Consider the following 23,742-nt stretch of genomic DNA (forward strand, 5'->3'; position numbering starts at 1 on the left):
GAGAATGAGGGACTCGTAGATCTCCGAAAGGAGAATGAGGGACTCGTAGACCTCTGAAAGGAGAGGAAAGGAGAGGGACTCGTAGACCTCCGAAAGGAGAGTACTCGTAGACATCTGGTCACTTGATGTGTTAAGCTGTTTCTGCAACAAAGCTTCATTGTAAGGCCTGGTCCCAAGCTAATCTCAAATCGGTGTACAACATAACACACATTATAACAGTACATGTTTAAAGTAACAACTACATTTCTATTGAAAAATAAAGGATTCAGTGGTTGCCAGACCACGCTGCAACATATCGCAACCAAGCAAAAACCCGTAACCCAATTATTTTGTAAGATCACATATTAAATGAATATCTCCCCACTTTCTCATGTAAGAGTGTTGGCATGGTGATTAGTAACTCTAACCTTATTTGGGACCCGGAGAGTTGTGCTGGGCTTTGGCTTAGCGGGCTAACGGACTCTACTACTGATATGGGTTTGAGCCTTGGCCGTCATACACACACAAACACTTAATTTTGTTCTATCATTTGCCATGTGTGTGTCCTTCCATCTATTCTGAAAGGAAAATGGTATATTCTATCCTTGTGACCAGAGGATCTATCAGAATGGTGGGCTGAGTTCTGAGTTCTTCATGCATAGCTACATTTATTTATTTGACTAGGCAAGTCAGTTAAGACTGAGATGCAGTGCCTTAGACCACTGCGCCACTCGGGAGCCCCATGCTAACCACCGATAACTTAAATAGTTGAAACTAATGAATTTATACACTTTATATACAGCAGTATGTGGACACCTCTTCAAATGAGTGGGCCATGAGCAGGCCACACAAGCTCACAGAACGGGACCGCCGAGTGTTGAAGCAGGTAGCTTGTACAAATCGTCTGTCCTCGGTTGCAACACTCAGTACCTAGTTCCAAACGGTCTCTGGAAGCAACCTCAGCACAAGAACTATTCGCCGGGAGCTTCACGAAATGGGTTTCCTTGGAAGAGCAGCAGCACATAAGCCTTAGATCACCATGCACAACGCCAAGCGTCGGCTGGAGCGGTGTAAAGCTCGGCTGGAGTGATCTAGGTTTGTCAGAAGAACGCTACCTGCCCCAATGCATAGTGCCAACTAAAGTTTGGTGGAGGAGGAATAATGGTCTGGGGCTGTTTTTCATGGTTTGGGCTAGGCCCCTTAGTTCCAGTGAAGGGAAATCTTAATGTTACAGCATACAATGACATTCTAGACAATTCTGTGCTTCCAACTTTGTGGCAACAGTTTGGGGAAGGCCCTTTCCTGTTTCAGCATGACAATGCCCCCCCCCCCCCCCCCCCCCCCCCCCGTGCAGAAATGGTTTGTCGAGATCGGTATGGAAGAACTTGACTGGCCTGCACAGAGCTCTGACCTCAACCCCATCGAACGCCTTTGGGATGAACTGGAATGGCGAATGCGAGCCAGGCCTATTCGCCCAACATCAGTGCCCGATTTTAGTAATGCCCTTGTGGCTGAATGGAAGCAAATCCCCACAGCAATGTTCCCACATCTAGTGGAAAGCCTTCCCAGAATAGTGGAGGCTGTTATAGCAGCAACGGGGGGGACCAACTCCATATTAATGCCCATGATTTTGATATGAGATGTTGACGAGCAGGTGTCCACATACTTTTGGTCATGTAGTGTAATTGTGATTCAAACCGCTCCATCGCCACCTGGGGGTAGCAATGCGCATTGCAGGTCAGCAGGAGGCGTGAGGTGTTAGTAATATTAACCGGTTCACTGTGGATGAAGAGAACAATGACACGAACTGAACAGGAGGGTGAACTTCGGACTGTGCTGTTTTTTCAGTCCTCTGCAACTTTCGGTCGAATGACATGTTACTAAGATTAAGAACATTTTCAGTATTTTGTACAGTATTTTGTACAGTGTTTTGCCATTAATTGATTACCAAGTTTGGACAATACATGGTGAGTTGCTATACCTTCTGCATTCCATTGTCAAAAGTTTGCCGAGCAGTCCATACTCTGTATAGCCAGTCCATACTCTGTATAGCCAGTCCATACTCTGTATAGCCAGTCCATACTCTGTATAGCCAGTCCATACCCTGTATAGCCAGTCCATACTCTGTATAGCCAGTCCATACTCTGTATAGCCAGTCAATCTGTAAACTTGTCTGAATAAATAACCCATCCTAAACGAATAGGCTTACATGACATAAAAGCGCATTTTGATAAGTATGCCCATTGTTTAGCGTGAATATTTATATTTATATGAAAGAAAACAACACATTAAGTTTCATTTGGCCAGGAGAGGGGCGAGTTGAAGTCCCCGGCGGGAGTGGAGTTTCATTTGGCCAGGAGAGGGGCGAGTTGAAGTCCCCGGTGGGAGTGGAGTTTCATTTGGCCAGGAGAGGGGCGAGTTGAAGTCCCCGGCGGGAGTGGAGTGAACTGGTTAGTTGATTAAAATTAGGCCTAGGACCTCATTGATTCGGTAGGTTGAATGTCCACCGAAGTATTTTCTATTCAATTCAATTATAATATATTATATTCTAATCTATTATCATTTATTCTATTAATGTTACATATCTTTTTTATGTTTTCCCAGGTAGGCATCAGGTAAAACATGTGGAACCAAGGAAAGTGTGTTTCAGACTACTCAAGTGAGGGGTCCTCCTACAACACCAGACACAAGAGAGAGAGTAAAAAATAGAAGAAGGTGGAAGAACTCGTCCCTTAATCATGATTTCACAGAAGCCACAACCTTCACAGTAACTGAAGTGACGTTAAACGGCAGTTGGAAAACATGGATGCGTTTGAGGGTCTCCACAGTGTCCGGCTGTCCTCCTCTCCACCCCTTGCCTCTGTCACCAATCCAGGGTATGAGGTTCTCGTATCAGCCAGATCTGGTATCCAGGTGTACTCCAACACCACGTTCTATGGTAAACCCAGTGTTCTAGAGCAGGCTCAGAAGAGAGGGAGAGCCAAATATCACTCCCACCGAGAGGAGACTAAAGAAGAGAGGTGTGAGGTTGGAAGGTAAAGACACCATTATGGGTTTGATTTGTTATTGTCCTTCACAGCAGTAGGTTGGTTCCAAGCCTGTAGCTTTTAGGATTGTCTTCATATATAACCATAACGAATCTTCATTTTGTACCACATAAAAGTCCTATATCAGATATATGGAGAACGCGAATATTCTGTTTGACAATGATGTGTTCTAACAACACCCTAGGGAAATATTTGGTCACGTTTCTTTTTAAACTGGAAACGGGTTGGGACGGGAGGATGCCTGTCATCATGTGACTTGCGGCAGATTGACAACACATCTCGTCCCTTTTTACAATCGGAATGAGCAGGAATGACAATAGATTTATCTTACAACGCATCGCAAACAACGTCGTATACAGCGACTCAAAACTTGAGGACCAAAATAACATTCGACTAACTTTACTCAGTTTGATATCTCGATGAAACATTGTAGCCCATGGCGTTTCGTCAGCATTATTTAATAGTAACATTGTTTTTGAAACGATTGCATCCTTCTAAATGGAATAATATCGTCAGCAAGTAAACGGTTACTGTAACAATTTATGGAATTCATGGAAACATAAACTGATGCCATCGAGGTCACGGCGACGGTGAGAGGTGAATCTTCTAGCCGGGTGGTGAGAGGGTAAGGGCGGAGAGCTGGAATGGGAAATCCGGTGAATGTGTGCTGTTCCGATTGACATAATGGCATTAGGACAAGTTCAGCCTCGCATGTTGTTGCGATTCTTAAACGACGGTGTGATGTTTTATAATGTTATTGTTTTCAATTATATTTTCAGTATAATCATTGATAACGATGTGTGTGTGTACTTCTAGACAAACGTGATCAGCACAAATAGGCAGACGTTGGATTCATGTTATGAATCACATTATGATACGATCAGGATATACAACGGCTGTCAGCCAATTCAGGGCTCGAACCACCCAGTTTATAATAGAGATGTATTGTATATCATATGTTCTGATTCCTAGTCACCTATACATATCTATCTACCTCTATGGATCCAGCATCCTTGGAAATATGCTACTGGAACTGACCCTGTTTATTTAAGTGTGTTCTTCTTATTTGTATATCTTGTGTGTTTTTGTTATACCTTGTTTTTTCCCCTCTAGTATTACATTGTCATTGATTACTGCATTGTAGGGGTTAAAGTTAGCAAGAACGGCATTTCGCTGTTACTTGTGCGCGTGACATTAACATTTGAGATTAACACAGTGTACAAAACATCAACACCTTCCTAATACTTTAGTCAAATATTATATCTGTGTGGGCTTCTTGCGGTCAGTTTGCAGTCTACAAAGTATTTGTAATTAGGTTCAGGCACCGTGACCATCGCTCAAAAAAATCTTAAACAAACAAACAAACAAAAAAATCGTCCAGGGCCTGAATCTAGTTGTTGATCAGGGCCACACAGACTGAATTGCTCTTGCACTGATTCTATTCACAACAACGCGTCTATATAAACGCACACTACACTGATACCCTCACCCCCCGCCCCCCCCCCCATCACACACGCATATCGAGACGACACACGTGCACGCGCGCACACTTTCACATTAATCATTTGCTGCTGCTACTATGATCTTTATTTTTTTATCTTATTATTATTATTATTATTATACATCCTGATGTCTAGTCACTTTGCCCTGCCTTCATGTACATGTCTACAGTGCATTCTGAAAGTATTCAGACCCATTGACTTTTTCCACATTTTGTTACCATCACAGCCATATTCTACACGCAATACCCAATAATGACAAAGCAAAAACACGGAAATATCACATTTACATAAGTATTCAGACCTTTTACTCAGTACAGTGCCTTGCGAAAGTATTCGGCCCCCTTGAACTTTGCGACCTTTTGCCACATTTCAGGCTTCAAACATAAAGATATAAAACTGTATTTTTTTGTGAAGAATCGACAACAAGTGGGACACAATCATGAAGTGGAACGACATTTATTGGATATTTCAAACTTTTTTAACAAATCAAAAACTGAAAAATTGGGCGTGCAAAATTATTCAGCCCCTTTACTTTCAGTGCAGCAAACTCTCTCCAGAAGTTCAGTGATGATCTCTGAATGATCCAATGTTGACCTAAATGACTAATGATGATAAATACAATCCACCTGTGTGTAATCAAGTCTCCGTATAAATGCACCTGCACTGTGATAGTCTCAGAGGTCCGTTAAAAGCGCAGAGAGCATCATGAAGAACAAGGAACACACCAGGCAGGTCCGAGATACTGTTGTGAAGAAGTTTAAAGCCGGATTTGGATACAAAAAGATTTCCCAAGCTTTAAACATCCCAAGGAGCACTGTGCAAGCGATAATATTGAAATGGAAGGAGTATCAGACCACTGCAAATCTACCAAGACCTGGCCGTCCCTCTAAACTTTCAGCTCATACAAGGAGAAGACTGATCAGAGATGCAGCCAAGAGGCCCATGATCACTCTGGATGAACTGCAGAGATCTACAGCTGAGGTGGGAGACTCTGTCCATAGAACAACAATCAGTCGTATATTGCACAAATCTGGCCTTTATGGAAGAGTGGCAAGAAGAAAGCCATTTCTTAAAGATATCCATAAAAAGTGTTGTTTTAAAGTTTGCCACAAGCCACCTGGGAGACACACCAAACATGTGGAAGAAGGTGCTCTGGTCAGATGAAACCAAAATTGAACTTTTTAGCAACAATGCAAAATGTTATGTTTGGCGTAAAAGCAACACAGCTGAACACACCATCCCCACTGTCAAACATGGTGGTGGCAGCATCATGGTTTGGGCCTGCTTTTCTTCAGCGGGGACAGGGAAGATGGTTAAAATTGATGGGAAGATGGATGGAGCCAAATACAGGACCATTCTGGAAGAAAACCTGATGGAGTCTGCAAAAGACCTGAGACTGGGACGGAGATTTGTCTTCCAACAAGACAATGATCCAAAACATAAAGCAAAATCTACAGTGGAATGGTTCAAAAATAAACATATCCAGGTGTTAGAATGGCCAAGTCAAAGTCCAGACCTGAATCCAATCGAGAATCTGTGGAAAGAACTGAAAACTGCTGTTCACAAATGCTCTCCATCCAACCTCACTGAGCTCGAGCTGTTTTGCAAGGAGGAATGGGAAAAAATGTCAGTCTCTCGATGTGCAAAACTGATGGAGACATACCCCAAGCGACTTACAGCTGTAATCGCAGCAAAAGGTGGCGCTACAAAGTATTAACTTAAGGGGGCTGAATAATTTTGCACGCCCAATTTTTCAGTTTTTGATTTGTTAAGAAAGTTTGAAATATCCAATAAATGTCGTTCCACTTCATGATTGTGTCCCACTTGTTGTTGATTCTTCACAAAAAAATACAGTTTTATATCTTTATGTTTGAAGCCTGAAATGTGGCAAAAGGTCGCAAAGTTCAAGGGGGCCGAATACTTTCGCAAGGCACTGTACTTTGTTGAAGCACCTTTGCCAGTGACTACAGCCACAAGTCGTCTTGGGTATGATGCTACACACTTGGCACACCTGCATTTGGGGGAGTTTCTCCCATTCTTCTCTGCAGATCCTCTCAAGCTCTGTCGGGTTGGATTTTGAGCGTCGCTGCACAGCTATTTTCAGGTCTCTCCAGAGATGTTCGATCAGGTTCAAGTCCGTGCTCTGCCTGGGCCAGTCAAGGACATTCAGAGACTTGACCCGAAGCCACTCCTGTGTTGTCTTGGCTGTGTGCTTAGGGTCTTTGTCCTGTTGGAAGGTGAACCTTTGCCCCAGTCTGAGGTCCTGAGCGCTCTGGAGCAGGTTTTCAGACATACCCCAAGCGACTTACAGCTGTAATCGCAGCAAAAGGTGGCGCTACAAAGTATTAACTTAAGGGGGCTGAATAATTTTGCACGCACAATTTTTCAGTTTTTGATTTGTTAAAATAGTTTGAAATATCCAATAAATATCGTTCCACTTCATGATTGTGTCCCACTTGTTGTTGATTCTTCACAAAAAAATACAGTTTTATATCTTTATGTTTGAAGCCTGAAATGTGGCAAAAGGTCGCAAAGTTCAAGGGGGCCGAATACTTTCGCAAGGCACTGTAGCTCCTCATTGATCTGGTACTCCCTGTATATAGCTTCACAATGATCTGGTACTCCCTGTATATAGCTCCACATTGATCTGGTACTCCCTGTATATAGCTCCACATTGATCTGGTACTGGTACTCCCTGTATATAGCTCCACATTGATCTGGTACTCCCTGTATATAGCTCCACATTGATCTGGTACTCCCTGTATATAGCTCCACAATGATCTGGTACTTCCTGTATATAGCTCCACATTGATCTGGTACTTCCTGTATATAGCTCCACATTGATCTGGTACTCCCTGTATATAGCTCCACAATGATCTGGTACTTCCTGTATATAGCTCCACATTGATCTGGTACTTCCTGTATTTAGCTCCACAATGATCTGGTACTTCCTGTATATAGCGCCACATTGATCTGGTACTCCCTGTATATAGCTCCACATTGATCTGGTACTTCCTGTATATAGCGCCACATTGATCTGGTACTCCCTGTATATAGCTTCACAATGATCTAATACTTCCTTATTTAGCTTCATTCAGTCTACACCCGTTGTATTCCATGTCACAAACAAAATGTCATTTGACAACCAATTCCTTATTATATTCCTTTTTTAAAACCTACTTACCTAAGTCAGTTAAAAATAAATTCTTATTTAGAATGACGGCCAAACCCTAACCACGCTGGGTCAATTGTGTTTTTTTAATTTTTTATTTAAAACTTTTATTTTACGAGGCAAGTCAGTTAAGAACAAATTCTTATTTTCAATGACGGCCTAGGAACAGTGGGTTAACTGCCTGTTCAGGGGCAGAACGACAGATTTGTACCTTGTCAGCTCGGGGATTTGAACTTGCAACCTTTCGGTTACTAGTCCAACGCTCTAACCACTAGGCTAGATGAGATGCAGTGCCTTAGACCACTGCGCCACTCGGGAGCCCCCCTATTAACTACCTAATTTTCTCAATATCTCAAGCAAGCAGCTGAAGGGGCTAGTTAGCATCCATGTTCATGTAGCCATTGCACTTAACAGACACCTTTTTAAATCTCATCTTTTGATGTTTTCTAAAGGTTGGTAGACCTGGAGCCAGGTCCAATCCCCAGGGTGGAGGGTGGAGGGCAGAGTGACCCCAGGCCCACCAGGCCCCAGGAGCAGCGTACCCAGGCCAGGGGGAGAGAGGGGAGCAGGCTGGAGTGTGCTGCCCAGCTGGAGGGTGCCCAGGGCGGGGAGCATGAAGACAATGTGTCCCGCCTCCGGAGCTCTTCCCTGGAGATCAGAGAGAAGGGATCAGAGATCCTCAGAGAGCAGCTAGATGCTGCACAGAAGGTGTCTGAGGCCCATCTTGTTATTCAGTACACCTCTTCTATTCTGACCCAGTACTACACTACACCTCTTCTATTCTGACCCAGTACTACCCTACAACTCTTCTATTCTGACCCAGTACTACACCTCTTCTATTCTGACCCAGTTCTACCCTGCACCTCTTCTATTCTGACCCAGTACTACACTACACCTCTTCTATTCTGACCCAGTTCTCCTCTACAGCTATTCTATTCTGACCCAGTACTACACCTCTTCTATTCTGACCCAGTTCTACCCTGCACCTCTTCTATTCTGACCCAGTACTACACTACACCTCTTCTATTCTGACCCAGTTCCCCTCTACAGCTATTCTATTCTGACCCAGTTCTACCCTACAACTCTTCTATTCTGACCAGTTCTACTCTACAGCTCTTCTATTCTGACCAGTTCTACTCTACAGCTCTTCTATTCTGACCCAGTTCTACCCTGCACCTCTTCTATTCTGACCCAGTTCTACCCTACAGCTCTTCTATTCTGACCCAGTTCTACCCTGCACCCCTTCTATTCTGACCCAGTTCTACCCTGCACCCCTTCTATTCTGACCCAGTTCTACCCTACACCCCTTCTATTCTGACCCAGTTCTACCCTACACCCCTTCTATCCTGACCCAGTTCTACCCTACACCCCTTCTATCCTGACCCAGTTCTACCCTACACCCCTTCTATCCTGACCCAGTTCTACCCTACACCTCTTCTATCCTGACCCAGTTCTACCCTACACCCCTTCTATCCTGACCCAGTTCTACCCTACACCCCTTCTATCCTGACCCAGTTCTACCCTACACCCCTTCTATCCTGACCCAGTTCTACCTTACACCCCTTCTATCCTGACCCAGTTCTACCCTACACCCCTTCTATCCTGACCCAGTTCTACCCTACACCTCTTCTATCCCCTCCCAGGAGCTGAAGCTGAAGGATAAGGAGTGTGAGCGTCTGTCACAGATCCGGGATCAACTAGAGCAGGAGCTGGAGGAGCTAACTGCCAGTCTGTTTGAGGTAGGAAGGAATGACTACGAGGCCTGCTACAACCTACAGCTAGCTGAACTAGTGAAGGACTGACTACGAGGCCTGCTACAACCTACAGCTAGCTGAACTGGTGAAGGACTGACTACAGGGCCTGCTACAATCTACAGCTAGCTGAACTAGTGAAGGACTGACTACGAGGCCTGCTACAACTTACAGCTAGCTGAACTAGTGAAGGACTGACTACGAGGCCTGCTACAACCTACAGCTAGCTGAACTAGTGAAGGACTGACTACGAGGCCTGCTACAACCTACAGCTAGCTGAACTGGTGAAGGACTGACTACAGGGCCTGCTACTACAACCTACAGCTAGCTGAACTAGTGAAGGACTGACTACGAGGCCTGCTACAACTTACAGCTAGCTGAACTAGTGAAGGACTGACTACGAGGCCTGCTACAATCTACATCTAGCTGAACTAGTGAAAGACTGACTACAGGGCCTGCTAAAGGTGTGAATCTTGCATGTTAACCATGTCCTTTTTTTTGCTGTTTCCCTAGGAAGCTCACAGGATGGTGCGTGAAGCCAACGTGAAACAAGCAACAGCAGAGAAACAGCTGAAGGAGGCTCAGGGAAAGGTCTGTTTATGTCTCCTGTTTAAACTAAATACTTTATCCTTCAGGGTTCGAGAGGTGGGCCTGCGTGTGCGTGTGCGCGTGTGCATGTGTGTGTGTCGGGATGGGTACAATCCATAGCTACTGTCTATAACCACTTGTGTTCTTGTATCACCCCAGAGTGATGTTCTGCAGGCGGAGGTGTCAGCCCTGAAGACCATGGTCCTGACCTCCACCCCGTCTTCCCCTAACCGCCGGGCCCACCCTCAGCTCCTCTCCCCGGGCACTAGGTCCAGGGGTGCCAGCCCCCACCATGGAGGGGGACACGCACGCAACAAGAGTGCCAGTGGTGCCCTCCCATTGGCCCCTGGTGGGCACTCAGACCTGCCCTCTGACCTGCAACCAGTCAGAGAGGACAAAGAGGTAGGGCCAGCTGCCTTCAGAGTACAGACCGGCCGTGTCTCTGAATACCCATAATGCTGTTCTAAGTAGTAGACTTTTTGTGTTTTTGCAAAAAATATACATTTTATAGCATGTGCATTTTTGTTATTGTCTGCTTTAAATGCCAGGATGTCATACTCATTTCGGCTTTTCATCTAGTAGAATTCACTGGACACTATTGATGAAAATAATGGTCTTGGGAACCAACTCTACTACTGCTGCCTACTGTAACTCTGATTCCTACTACAACTCTACAACTGCTTCCTACAACAACTCCGCTTCCTACTAAAACTCTTCTACTGCTTCCTACTATAACTCTGCTACTCCTTCCTACTATAACTCTGATTCCTACTATAACTCTGATTCCTACTATAACTCTGATTCCTACTATAACTCTGTTACTCCTTCCTACTATAACTCTGATTCCTACTATAACTCTGATTCCTACTATAACTCTGCTACTCCTTCCTATTATAACTCTGATTCCTACTATAACTCTGATTCCTACTATAACTCTGATTCCTACTATAACTCTGATTCCTACTATAACTCTGCTACTCCTTCCTACTATAACTCTGATTCCTACTATAACTCTGATTCCTACTATAACTCTACTGCTGATTCCTACTATAACTCTGCTACTCCTTCCTACTATAACTCTGATTCCTACTATAACTCTACTACTGCTGCCTACTATAACTCTGCTACTGCTTCCTACTATAACTCTGCTACTCCTTCCAACTATAACTCTGCTTCCTACTATAACTCTGCTACTGATTCCTACTATAACTCTGCTACTGATTCCTACTATAACTCTACTACTGATTCCTACTATAACTCTACTACTGATTCCTACTATAACTCTGCTTCCTACTATTAAAAACTCTGCTTCCTACTATAAATTTGCTTCCTAATATAACTCTGCTACTGCTTCCTACTATAACTCTGCTTCCTACTATAACTCTGCTTCCTAATATAACTCTGCTTCCTAATATAACTCTGATTCCTACTATAACTCTGCTTCCTACTATAACTTTGCTACTGTTTCCTACTATAACTCTGCTTCCTACTATAACTCTGCTTCCTACTATAACTTTGCTACTGCTTCCTACTATAACGCTGCTTCCTACTATAACTCTGCTTCCTACTATAACTTTGCTACTGCTTCCTACTATAACTCTGCTTCCTACTATAACTCCGCTTCCTACTATAACTCTGCTTCCTAATATAAGTCTGCTTCCTAATATAACTCTGATTCCTACTATAACTCTGCTTCCTACTATAACTTTGCTACTGCTTCCTACTATAACTCTGCTTCCTACTATAACTCTGCTTCCTACTATAACTCTGCTTCCTAATATAACTCTGCTTCCTAATATAACTCTGCTTCCTAATATAACTCTGCTTCCTACTATAACTCTGCTTCCTACTATAACTTTGCTACTGCTTCCTACTATAACTCTGCTACTGCTTCCTACTATAACTCTACTACTGATTCCTACTATATCTCTACTACTGATTCCTACTATAACTCTGATTCCTACTATAACTCTGATTCCTACTATAACTCTGATTCCTACTATAACTCTGCTACTCCTTCCTACTATAACTCTGATTCCTACTATAACTCTGATTCCTACTATAACTCTGCTACTCCTTCCTACTATAACTCTGATTCCTACTATAACTCTGATTCCTACTATAACTCTGCTACTCCTTCCTACTATAACTCTGATTCCTACTATAACTCTGATTCCTACTATAACTCTGATTCCTACTATAACTCTGCTACTCCTTCCTACTATAACTCTGATTCCTACTATAACTCTGATTCCTACTATAACTCTACTGCTGATTCCTACTATAACTCTGCTACTCCTTCCTACTATAACTCTGATTCCTACTATAACTCTACTACTGCTGCCTACTATAACTCTGCTACTGCTTCCTACTATAACTCTGCTACTCCTTCCAACTATAACTCTGCTTCCTACTATAACTCTGCTACTGATTCCTACTATAACTCTGCTACTGATTCCTACTATAACTCTACTACTGATTCCTACTATAACTCTACTACTGATTCCTACTATAACTCTGCTTCCTACTATTAAAAACTCTGCTTCCTACTATAAATTTGCTTCCTAATATAACTCTGCTACTGCTTCCTACTATAACTCTGCTTCCTACTATAACTCTGCTTCCTAATATAACTCTGCTTCCTAATATAACTCTGATTCCTACTATAACTCTGCTTCCTACTATAACTTTGCTACTGCTTCCTACTATAACTCTGCTTCCTACTATAACTCTACTTCCTACTATAACTTTGCTACTGCTTCCTACTATAACTCTGCTTCCTAATATAACTCTGCTTCCTAATATAACTCTGATTCCTACTATAACTCTGCTTCCTACTATAACTTTGCTACTGCTTCCTACTATAACTCTGCTTCCTACTATAACTCTGCTTCCTACTATAACTTTGCTACTGCTTCCTACTATAACTCTGCTTCCTACTATAACTCTGCTTCCTACTATAACTTTGCTACTGCTTCCTACTATAACTCTGCTTCCTACTATAACTCTGCTTCCTACTATAACTCTGCTTCCTAATATAACTCTGCTTCCTAATATAACTCTGCTTCCTAATATAACTCTGCTTCCTACTATAACTCTGCTTCCTACTATAACTTTGCTACTGCTTCCTACTATAACTCTGCTTCCTACTATAACTCTGCTTCCTACTATAACTTTGCTACTGCTTCCTACTATAACTCTGCTTCCTAATATAACTCTGCTTCCTAATATAACTCTGATTCCTACTATAACTCTGCTTCCTACTATAACTTTGCTACTGCTTCCTACTATAACTCTGCTTCCTACTATAACTCTGCTTCCTACTATAACTTTGCTACTGCTTCCTACTATAACGCTGCTTCCTACTATAACTCTGCTTCCTACTATAACTTTGCTACTGCTTCCTACTATAACTCTGCTTCCTACTATAACTCCGCTTCCTACTATAACTCTGCTTCCTAATATAAGTCTGCTTCCTAATATAACTCTGATTCCTACTATAACTCTGCTTCCTACTATAACTTTGCTACTGCTTCCTACTATAACTCTGCTTCCTACTATAACTCTGCTTCCTACTATAACTCTGCTTCCTAATATAACTCTGCTTCCTAATATAACTCTGCTTCCTAATATAACTCTGCTTCCTACTATAACTCTGCTTCCTACTATAACTTTGCTACTGCTTCCTACTATAACTCTGCTACTGCTTCCTACTATAACTCTACTACTGATTCCTACTATATCTCTACTACTGATTCCTACTATAACTCTGATTCCTACTATAACTCTGATTCCTACTATAACTCTGATTCCTACTATAACTCTGCTACTCCTTCCTACTATAACTCTGATTCCTACTATAACTCTGCTACTCCTTCCTACTATAACTCTGATTCCTACTATAACTCTGATTCCTACTATAACTCTGCTACTCCTTCCTACTATAACTCTGATTCCTACTATAACTCTGATTCCTACTATAACTCTGCTACTCCTTCCTACTATAACTCTGATTCCTACTATAACTCTGATTCCTACTATAACTCTACTGCTGATTCCTACTATAACTCTGCTACTCCTTCCTACTATAACTCTGATTCCTACTATAACTCTACTACTGCTGCCTACTATAACTCTGCTACTGCTTCCTACTATAACTCTGCTACTCCTTCCAACTATAACTCTGCTTCCTACTATAACTCTGCTACTGATTCCTACTATAACTCTGCTACTGATTCCTACTATAACTCTACTACTGATTCCTACTATAACTCTACTACTGATTCCTACTATAACTCTGCTTCCTACTATTAAAAACTCTGCTTCCTACTATAAATTTGCTTCCTAATATAACTCTGCTACTGCTTCCTACTATAACTCTGCTTCCTACTATAACTCTGCTTCCTAATATAACTCTGCTTCCTAATATAACTCTGATTCCTACTATAACTCTGCTTCCTACTATAACTTTGCTACTGCTTCCTACTATAACTCTGCTTCCTACTATAACTCTGCTTCCTACTATAACTTTGCTACTGCTTCCTACTATAACTCTGCTTCCTAATATAACTCTGCTTCCTAATATAACTCTGATTCCTACTATAACTCTGCTTCCTACTATAACTTTGCTACTGCTTCCTACTATAACTCTGCTTCCTACTATAACTCTGCTTCCTACTATAACTTTGCTACTGCTTCCTACTATAACTCTGCTTCCTACTATAACTCTGCTTCCTACTATAACTTTGCTACTGCTTCCTACTATAACTCTGCTTCCTACTATAACTCCGCTTCCTACTATAACTTTGCTTCCTAATATAACTCTGCTTCCTAATATAACTCTGATTCCTACTATAACTCTGCTTCCTACTATAACTTTGCTACTGCTTCCTACTATAACTCTGCTTCCTAATATAACTCTGCTTCCTAATATAACTCTGATTCCTACTATAACTCTGCTTCCTACTATAACTTTGCTACTGCTTCCTACTATAACTCTGCTTCCTACTATAACTCTGCTTCCTACTATAACTTTGCTACTGCTTCCTACTATAACGCTGCTTCCTACTATAACTCTGCTTCCTACTATAACTTTGCTACTGCTTCCTACTATAACTCTGCTTCCTACTATAACTCCGCTTCCTACTATAACTCTGCTTCCTAATATAAGTCTGCTTCCTAATATAACTCTGATTCCTACTATAACTCTGCTTCCTACTATAACTTTGCTACTGCTTCCTACTATAACTCTGCTTCCTACTATAACTCTGCTTCCTACTATAACTCTGCTTCCTAATATAACTCTGCTTCCTAATATAACTCTGCTTCCTAATATAACTCTGCTTCCTACTATAACTCTGCTTCCTACTATAACTCTGCTACTGCTTCCTACTATAACTCTACTACTGATTCCTACTATATCTCTACTACTGATTCCTACTATAACTCTGATTCCTACTATAACTCTGATTCCTACTATAACTCTGATTCCTACTATAACTCTGCTACTCCTTCCTACTATAACTCTGATTCCTACTATAACTCTGATTCCTACTATAACTCTGCTACTCCTTCCTACTATAACTCTGATTCCTACTATAACTCTGATTCCTACTATAACTCTGCTACTCCTTCCTACTATAACTCTGATTCCTACTATAACTCTGATTCCTACTATAACTCTGCTACTCCTTCCTACTATAACTCTGATTCCTACTATAACTCTGATTCCTACTATAACTCTACTGCTGATTCCTACTATAACTCTGCTACTCCTTCCTACTATAACTCTGATTCCTACTATAACTCTACTACTGCTGCCTACTATAACTCTGCTACTGCTTCCTACTATAACTCTGCTACTCCTTCCAACTATAACTCTGCTTCCTACTATAACTCTGCTACTGATTCCTACTATAACTCTGCTACTGATTCCTACTATAACTCTACTACTGATTCCTACTATAACTCTACTACTGATTCCTACTATAACTCTGCTTCCTACTATTAAAAACTCTGCTTCCTACTATAAATTTGCTTCCTAATATAACTCTGCTACTGCTTCCTACTATAACTCTGCTTCCTACTATAACTCTGCTTCCTAATATAACTCTGCTTCCTAATATAACTCTGATTCCTACTATAACTCTGCTTCCTACTATAACTTTGCTACTGCTTCCTACTATAACTCTGCTTCCTACTATAACTCTGCTTCCTACTATAACTTTGCTACTGCTTCCTACTATAACTCTGCTTCCTAATATAACTCTGCTTCCTAATATAACTCTGATTCCTACTATAACTCTGCTTCCTACTATAACTTTGCTACTGCTTCCTACTATAACTCTGCTTCCTACTATAACTCTGCTTCCTACTATAACTTTGCTACTGCTTCCTACTATAACTCTGCTTCCTACTATAACTCTGCTTCCTACTATAACTTTGCTACTGCTTCCTACTATAACTCTGCTTCCTACTATAACTCCGCTTCCTACTATAACTTTGCTTCCTAATATAACTCTGCTTCCTAATATAACTCTGATTCCTACTATAACTCTGCTTCCTACTATAACTTTGCTACTGCTTCCTACTATAACTCTGCTTCCTACTATAACTCTGCTTCCTAATATAACTCTGCTTCCTAATATAACTCTGCTTCCTAATATAACTCTGCTTCCTACTATAACTCTGCTTCCTACTATAACTTTGCTACTGCTTCCTACTATAACTCTGCTACTGCTTCCTACTATAACTCTACTACTGATTCCTACTATATCTCTACTACTGATTCCTACTATAACTCTGATTCCTACTATAACTCTGCTACTGCTTCCTACTATAACTCAACTACTGATTCCTACTTTAACTCTGCTTCCTACTATAACTCTGCTTCCTACTATAACTATACTACTGATTCCTACTATAACTCTACTACTGATTCCTACTATAACTCTGCTTCTTACTATAACTCTACTTCTGATTCCTACTATAACTCTACTACTGATTCCTACTATAACTCTACTACTGATTCCTACTATAACTCTGCTTCCTACAATAACTCTACTACTGATTCCTACTATAACTCTACTACTGATTCCTACTATAACTCTACTACTGATTCCTACTATAACTCTACTACTGATTCCTACTATAACTCTACTACTGATTCCTACTATAACTCTGCTACTGATTCCTACTATAACTCTGATTCCTACTATAACTCTACTACTGATTCCTACTATAATTCTACAGCTGATTCCTACTATAACTCTACTACTGATTCCTACTATAACTCTACTACTGATTCCTACTTTAACTCTGCTTCCTACTATAACTCTGCTTCCTACTATAACTCTACTACTGATTCCTACTATAACTCTACTACTGATTCCTACTATAACTCTGCTTCCTACTATAACTCTATTACTGATTCCTACTATAACTCTACTACTGATTCCTACTATAACTCTACTACTGATTCCTACTATAAATCTATTACTGATTCCTACTATAACTCTGCTTCCTACTATAACTCTGCTTCCTACTATAACTCTACTACTGATTCCTACTATAACTCTACTACTGATTCCTACTATAACTCTACTACTGATTCCTACTATAACTCTGCTTCCTACTATAACTCTGCTTCCTACTATAACTCTGCTTCCTACTATAACTCTACTACTGCTTCCTACTATAACTCTGCTTCCTACTTTAAATCTGCTTCCTACTGTAACTCTGCTTCCTACTATAACTCTACTTCTGCTTCCTACCTCAACTCTGCTTCCGACAATAACTCTACTACTGCTTCCTACTATAACACTACTACTGCTTCATACTATAACACTACTACTGCTGCCTACTATAACTCTGCTACTGCTTCCTACTATAACACTACTACTGCTTCATACTATAACACTACTACTGCTGCCTACTATAACTCTGCTACTGCTTCCTACTATAACACTACTACTGCTTCATACTATAACACTACTACTGCTGCCTACTATAACTCTGCTACTGCTTCCTACTATAACTCTGCTACTGCTTCCTACTATAACTCTGCTACTGATTCCTACTATAACTATACTACTGACTCCTACTATACAGTGCCTTGCAAAAGTATTCGGCCCCCTTGAACTTTGCGACCTTTTGCCACATTTCAGGCTTCAAACATAAAGATATAAAACTGTATTTTTTTGTGAAGAATCAACAACAAGTGGGACACAATCATGAAGTGGAACGACATTTATTGGATATTTCAAACTTTTTTAACAAATGAAAAACTGAAAAATTGGGCGTGCTAAATTATTCAGCCCCCTTAAGTTAATACTTTGTAGCGCCACCTTTTGCTGCGATTACAGCTGTAAGTCGCTTGGGGTATGTCTCTATCAGTTTTGCACATCGAGAGACTGAAATGTTTTCCCATTCCTCCTTGCAAAACAGCTCGAGCTCAGTGAGGTTGGATGGAGAGCATTTGTGAACAGCAGTTTTCAGTTCTTTCCACAGATTCTCGATTGGATTCAGGTCTGGACTTTGACTTGGCCATTCTAACACCTGGATATGTTTATTTTTGAACCATTCCATTGTAGATTTTGCTTTATGTTTTGGATCATTGTCTTGTTGGAAGACAAATCTCCGTCCCAGTCTCAGGTCTTTTGCAGACTCCATCAGGTTTTCTTCCAGAATGGTCCTGTGTTTGGCTCCATCCATCTTCCCATCAATTTTAACCATCTTCCCTGTCCCTGCTGAAGAAAAGCAGGCCCAAACCATGATGCTGCCACCACCATGTTTGACAGTGGGGATGGTGTGTTCAGCTGTGTTGCTTTTACGCCAAACATAACGTTTTGCATTGTTGCCAAAAAGTTCCATTTTGGTTTCATCTGACCAGAGCACCTTCTTCCACATGTTTGGTGTGTCTCCCAGGTGGCTTGTGGCAAACTTTAAACAACACTTTTTATGGATATCTTTAAGAAATGGCTTTCTTCTTGCCACTCTTTCATAAAGGCCAGATTTGTGCAATATACTGATTGTTGTCCTATGGACAGAGTCTCCCACCTCAGCTGTAGATCTCTGCAGTTCATCCAGAGTGATCATGGGCCTCTTGGCTGCATCTCTGATCAGTCTTCTCCTTGTATGAGCTGAAAGTTTAGAGGGACGGCCAGGTCTTGGTAGATTTGCAGTGGTCTGATACTCTTTCCATTTCAATATTATCGCTTGCACAGTGCTCCTTGGGATGTTTAAAGCTTGGGAAATCTTTTTGTATCCAAATCCGGCTTTAAACTTCTTCACAACAGTATCTCGGACCTGCCTGGTGTGTTCCTTGTTCTTCATGATGCTCTCTGCGCTTTTAACGGACCTCTGAGACTATCACAGTGCAGGTGCATTTATACGGAGACTTGATTACACACAGGTGGATTGTATTTATCATCATTACTCATTTAGGTCAACATTGGATCATTCAGAGATCATCACTGAACTTCTGGAGAGAGTTTGCTGCACTGAAAGTAAAGGGGCTGAATAATTTTGCACGCCCAATTTTTCAGTTTTTGATTTGTTAAAAAAGTTTGAAATATCCAATAAATGTCGTTCCACTTCATGATTGTGTCCCACTTGTTGTTGATTCTTCACAAAAAATACAGTTTTATATCGTTATGTTTGAAGCCTGAAATGGGACAAAAGGTCGCAAAGTTCAAGGGGGCCGAATACTTTCGCAAGGCACTGTAACTCTACTACTGATTCCTACTATACCTCTACTACTGATTCCTACTATAACTCTTGTCAATGTATTTCTCTCCTTACTTCCCTTTTTTTCTTCATTTCTCTCCTCTCTTCCCTTTCTATTTTCATCTTCCTCTTCCTTACATCATGTGATCCTCTTCCTTCTTCCTTGATCGTCATCTTTCCCTGCCCTCTTCTTCTTTCTCTTTCAATCTCTCCCTCCCTCCATCTCTCTTTCTCATCTCATCTCATCTCTCCCATCCTTCATGTCTTTCTCTCTCTCCCTCCATTTCTCCCTCCCTCCCTCCCTCCATCTCTCTTTTTCTCTCTCCCTTCCTCCCTCCCTCTCTCCTTTCTCAGCCTACTGTTCCTGCGCTCCTCTTGCTGATTCTATGTCTGGTTCCGGGTCACTCTGTCTCTGTGACCTATGAACCCTACTGGGCAGAGCAGGGGGAGAGGCCACGGTCTCTCAGCCGCCAGGTAACCACAAACCTCTGGTTCCTCAAGGTTTCCTTCTTGTTGTTTCTTTGCCACTGTGATTCTGCTTGGTCTTTGCGCCTTGGATGGGGTGACCGTAAAACTCTTTGGGACAACTGAAATTAAAAAATACTTTATAACGGCGCCGTTTCACATCCGTTACACTAGCACCACCGCTAACTAAGCTAGCCGTTTCACATCCGTTACACTAGCACCACCGCTAACTAAGCTAGCCGTTTCACATCCGTTACACTAGCACCACCGCTAACTAAGCTAGCCGTTTCACATCCGTTACACTAGCACCACCGCTAACTAAGCTAGCCGTTTCACATCCGTTACACTAGCACCACCGCTAACTAAGCTAGCCGTTTCACATCCGTTACACGAGTGTACAAAACATTATGAACACCGTCCTAATATTGAGTTCCTCTCCTTTTACCCTCTGAACAGCCTCAATTCGTCAAGGCATGGACTCTACAAGGTGTCGAAAGCATTCCACAGGGATGCTGGCCCATGTGGACTCTACAAGGTGTCGAAAGCGTTCCACAGGGATGCTGGCCCATGTGGACTCTACAAGGTGTCGAAAGCATTCCACAGGGATGCTGGCCCATGTGGACTCTACAAGGTGTCGAAAGCGTTCCACAGGGATGCTGGCCCATGTGGACTCTACAAGGTGTCGAAAGCGTTCCACAGGGATGCTGGCCCATGTGGACTCTACAAGGTGTCGAAAGCATTCCACAGGGATGCTGGCCCATGTGGACTCTACAAGGTGTCGAAAGCATTCCACAGGGATGCTGGCCCATGTGGACTCTACAAGGTGTTGAAAGCATTCCACAGGGATGCTGGCCCATGTGGACTCTACAAGGTGTCGAAAGCGTTCCACAGGGATGCTGGCCCATGTGGACTCTACAAGGTGTCGAAAGCGTTCCACAGGGATGCTGGCCCATGTGGACTCTACAAGGTGTCGAAAGCATTCCACAGGGATGCTGGCCCATGTGGACTCGACAAGGTGTTGAAAGCATTCCACAGGGATGCTGGCCCATGTGGACTCTACAAGGTGTTGAAAGCATTCCACAGGGATGCTGGCCCATGTGGACTCTACAAGGTGTTGAAAGCATTCCACAGGGATGCTGGCCCACATTGACACCAATGCTTCTTACCACAGTTGTCAAGTTGGCTGGATGTCCTTTGGGTGGTGAACCATTCTTGATACACACGGGAAACTGTGAAGTATGAAAAACCCAGCAGCGTTGAAGTTCTTGACACAAACCGGTGCACCTGCATCTTTTGCCTTGCCCGTTCACCCTCTGAAAGGCACACGTACACAATCCATGTCTCAATTGTCTCAAGGCTTAAAAACCCTTCTTTAACCCGTCTCCTCCACTTCATCTACACTGATTTGAAGTGGATACAGCAAGTGACATCAATCAAGGGATCATAGCTTATAGAATACTCTATATCGTGGGAAGCTTTGTATATGGAGGCATTTCTGTAGTCATTATTCCTGCTTAAAAGTATGATCAGGATGTAAATTATGGTTCATGGGGTCAGTTTTATTTTATTTATTTATTCGGCCGACTAGAATAGATCAACTTTGTTTTCCTACCAGGGGGAAATTAATTTGTTCATGTGCTTAAAAAAGACAAAGTACATTAATGTTACACACAAAAAAAACACAAAATAATACACAATAAAATGTACATGTGAGTGAATGTCTACGGAGTAATGTTATCTAGATCATATTTATATGGACCTAAGTGACTAAGGGAATGTCTCTTTGTCCTCTCTACGGAGTAATGTTATCTAGATCATATTTATATGGACCTAAGTGACTAAGGGAATGTCTCTTTGTCCTGTCTATTGAGTAATGTTATCTAGATCATATTTATATGGACCTAATTGACTAAGTGAATGTCTCTTTGTCCTCTCTACGGAGTAATGTTATCTAGATAATATTTATATGGACCTAAGTGACTAAGTGAATGTCTCTTTGTCCTCTCTACGGAGTAATGTTATCTAGATAATATTTATATGGACCTAAGTGACTAAGTGAATGTCTCTTTGTCCTCTCTACGGAGTAATGTTATCTAGATAATATTTATATGGACCTAAGTGACTAAGTGAATGTCTCTTTGTCCTCTCTACGGAGTAATGTTATCTAGATAATATTTATATGGACCTAAGTGACTAAGTGAATGTCTCTTTGTTCTCTCTATGGAGTTATCTGGATCATTTTTAAATGGACCTAAGTGACTATGTAAGGGACTGGGTGTAACTGGAATTCAGGGTGAAAAAAAGGTGAACAGTGGTCTGTAAAGCCAATCAACATCAATCCGGTCAATACAAGAATTCAGGGAGAACATCTCCAGAGCAGAAGCAAAGAAAATGTCTATATTTTCTGAGGAGGCCCTTTTATACAGGTAACTACCAAAATACAGGAAACCCTTGGGTAAATGAGGGATTCAAAAGTATATGGAAAGCGATTCCTTCCACACAGTTGTGGTTTCTGAGTGTAATGAAGCAATTAACATCCCGTCATGCTCAGGGTCATGTTAACGTCCCATCATGCTCAGGGTCATGTTAACGTCCCATCATGCTCAGGGTCATGTTAACGTCCCATCATGCTTAGGGTCATGTATAAAATGCCCAGTTGCCCATTATGGCTAGAAGAAGAGGTCTCGGTGACTGAAAGAGGGCTCTCCAAAGAACATAGAGGATGTGAAACAGTCACCAGATCTCAGTGACTGAAAGAGGGCTCTCAAAGGAACATAGAGGGTGTGTCTCAGTCACCAGATCTCAGCCCAATTTAACACTTATGGAAGATTCTGGAGCGGCGCCAGAGACTGTGTTTTCCACCACCATCAACAAAACACCAAATGATGTAATTTCTCGTGAAAGAATGGTGTCACATCCCTCCAATAGAGTTCCAGACACTTGTAGAATATATACCAAGGAGTATTGAATCTGTTCTGGTGGTTGATGGTAGCCCAACATCCTATTAAGACACAGTATGTTGGTATTTCCTTTATTTTGGTAGTTACCTCTATATTAAAACACCAGCCCGAAGAGTCTTATAGGAAGTGACATCATCAGATTCTACAGAATCACACACAGTGTCACAGATTCATTATCAGCGTGTCCTTGAATTCAGTCCAGTGTCAAACTTTAACCATAACATTCAACCCTGGTACTGACAGTTAAACCGGTTTAAACCGGTTAAAAGTAATGACATCAGTACCTAATTACACAACAGATAATTATAGACTAACAAGTAACAACTACATTAAATATGGTACTTGAACATAAATGGTTATCTCGCGTTTCCCTTTCCCCCCAAGGGAAGGCATCTGTCTTGCGTCTTCCCGCACTTACAGTTGTTACCAAACCGATAACTAGCCTGCTAATATTGTTGCACTTATATCGTTGCACTGCTAAGTCTTAGGCCCAGTTAACCAGTCTTCAACCTGATTTAAGATGTTCATCTACTGTAAGTGTGAAATCAGCGT

At 41.8% G+C, this 23,742-nt stretch overlaps 1 protein-coding gene across 7 annotated transcripts in view; it reads left to right on the forward strand.

Moving 5' to 3' along the window:
- The first annotated feature begins 1,817 nt into the window (after positions 1-1,817).
- Positions 1,818-23,742, forward strand: part of rab3il1 (RAB3A interacting protein (rabin3)-like 1) — a 30,707-nt gene continuing 8,782 nt past the window's right edge. The window contains exons 1-8 of one of the 7 annotated variants that reach the window (XM_036969030.2): positions 1,818-1,946; positions 2,287-2,429; positions 2,584-3,014; positions 8,153-8,408; positions 9,344-9,439; positions 9,965-10,042; positions 10,199-10,441; positions 20,120-20,239. In XM_036969030.2, the coding sequence (XP_036824925.2) occupies positions 2,782-3,014; positions 8,153-8,408; positions 9,344-9,439; positions 9,965-10,042; positions 10,199-10,441; positions 20,120-20,239 (1,026 nt within the window). In that variant the 5' untranslated portion in view covers positions 1,818-1,946; positions 2,287-2,429; positions 2,584-2,781. Of the gene's footprint in view, positions 1,947-2,230; positions 2,470-2,583; positions 3,015-3,236; positions 3,652-8,152; positions 8,409-9,343; positions 9,440-9,964; positions 10,043-10,198; positions 10,442-20,119; positions 20,240-23,742 lie in introns of those variants that run through there. The other 6 variants (XM_036969032.2, XM_090230988.1, XM_090230991.1 and 3 more) reach the window with 6 other exon arrangements.

Source organism: Oncorhynchus mykiss, chromosome 4 (assembly GCF_057628025.1).
Source record: "Oncorhynchus mykiss isolate SJ-2025 chromosome 4, ASM5762802v1, whole genome shotgun sequence".
Classification (NCBI taxonomy): Eukaryota; Metazoa; Chordata; class Actinopteri; order Salmoniformes; family Salmonidae; genus Oncorhynchus; species Oncorhynchus mykiss.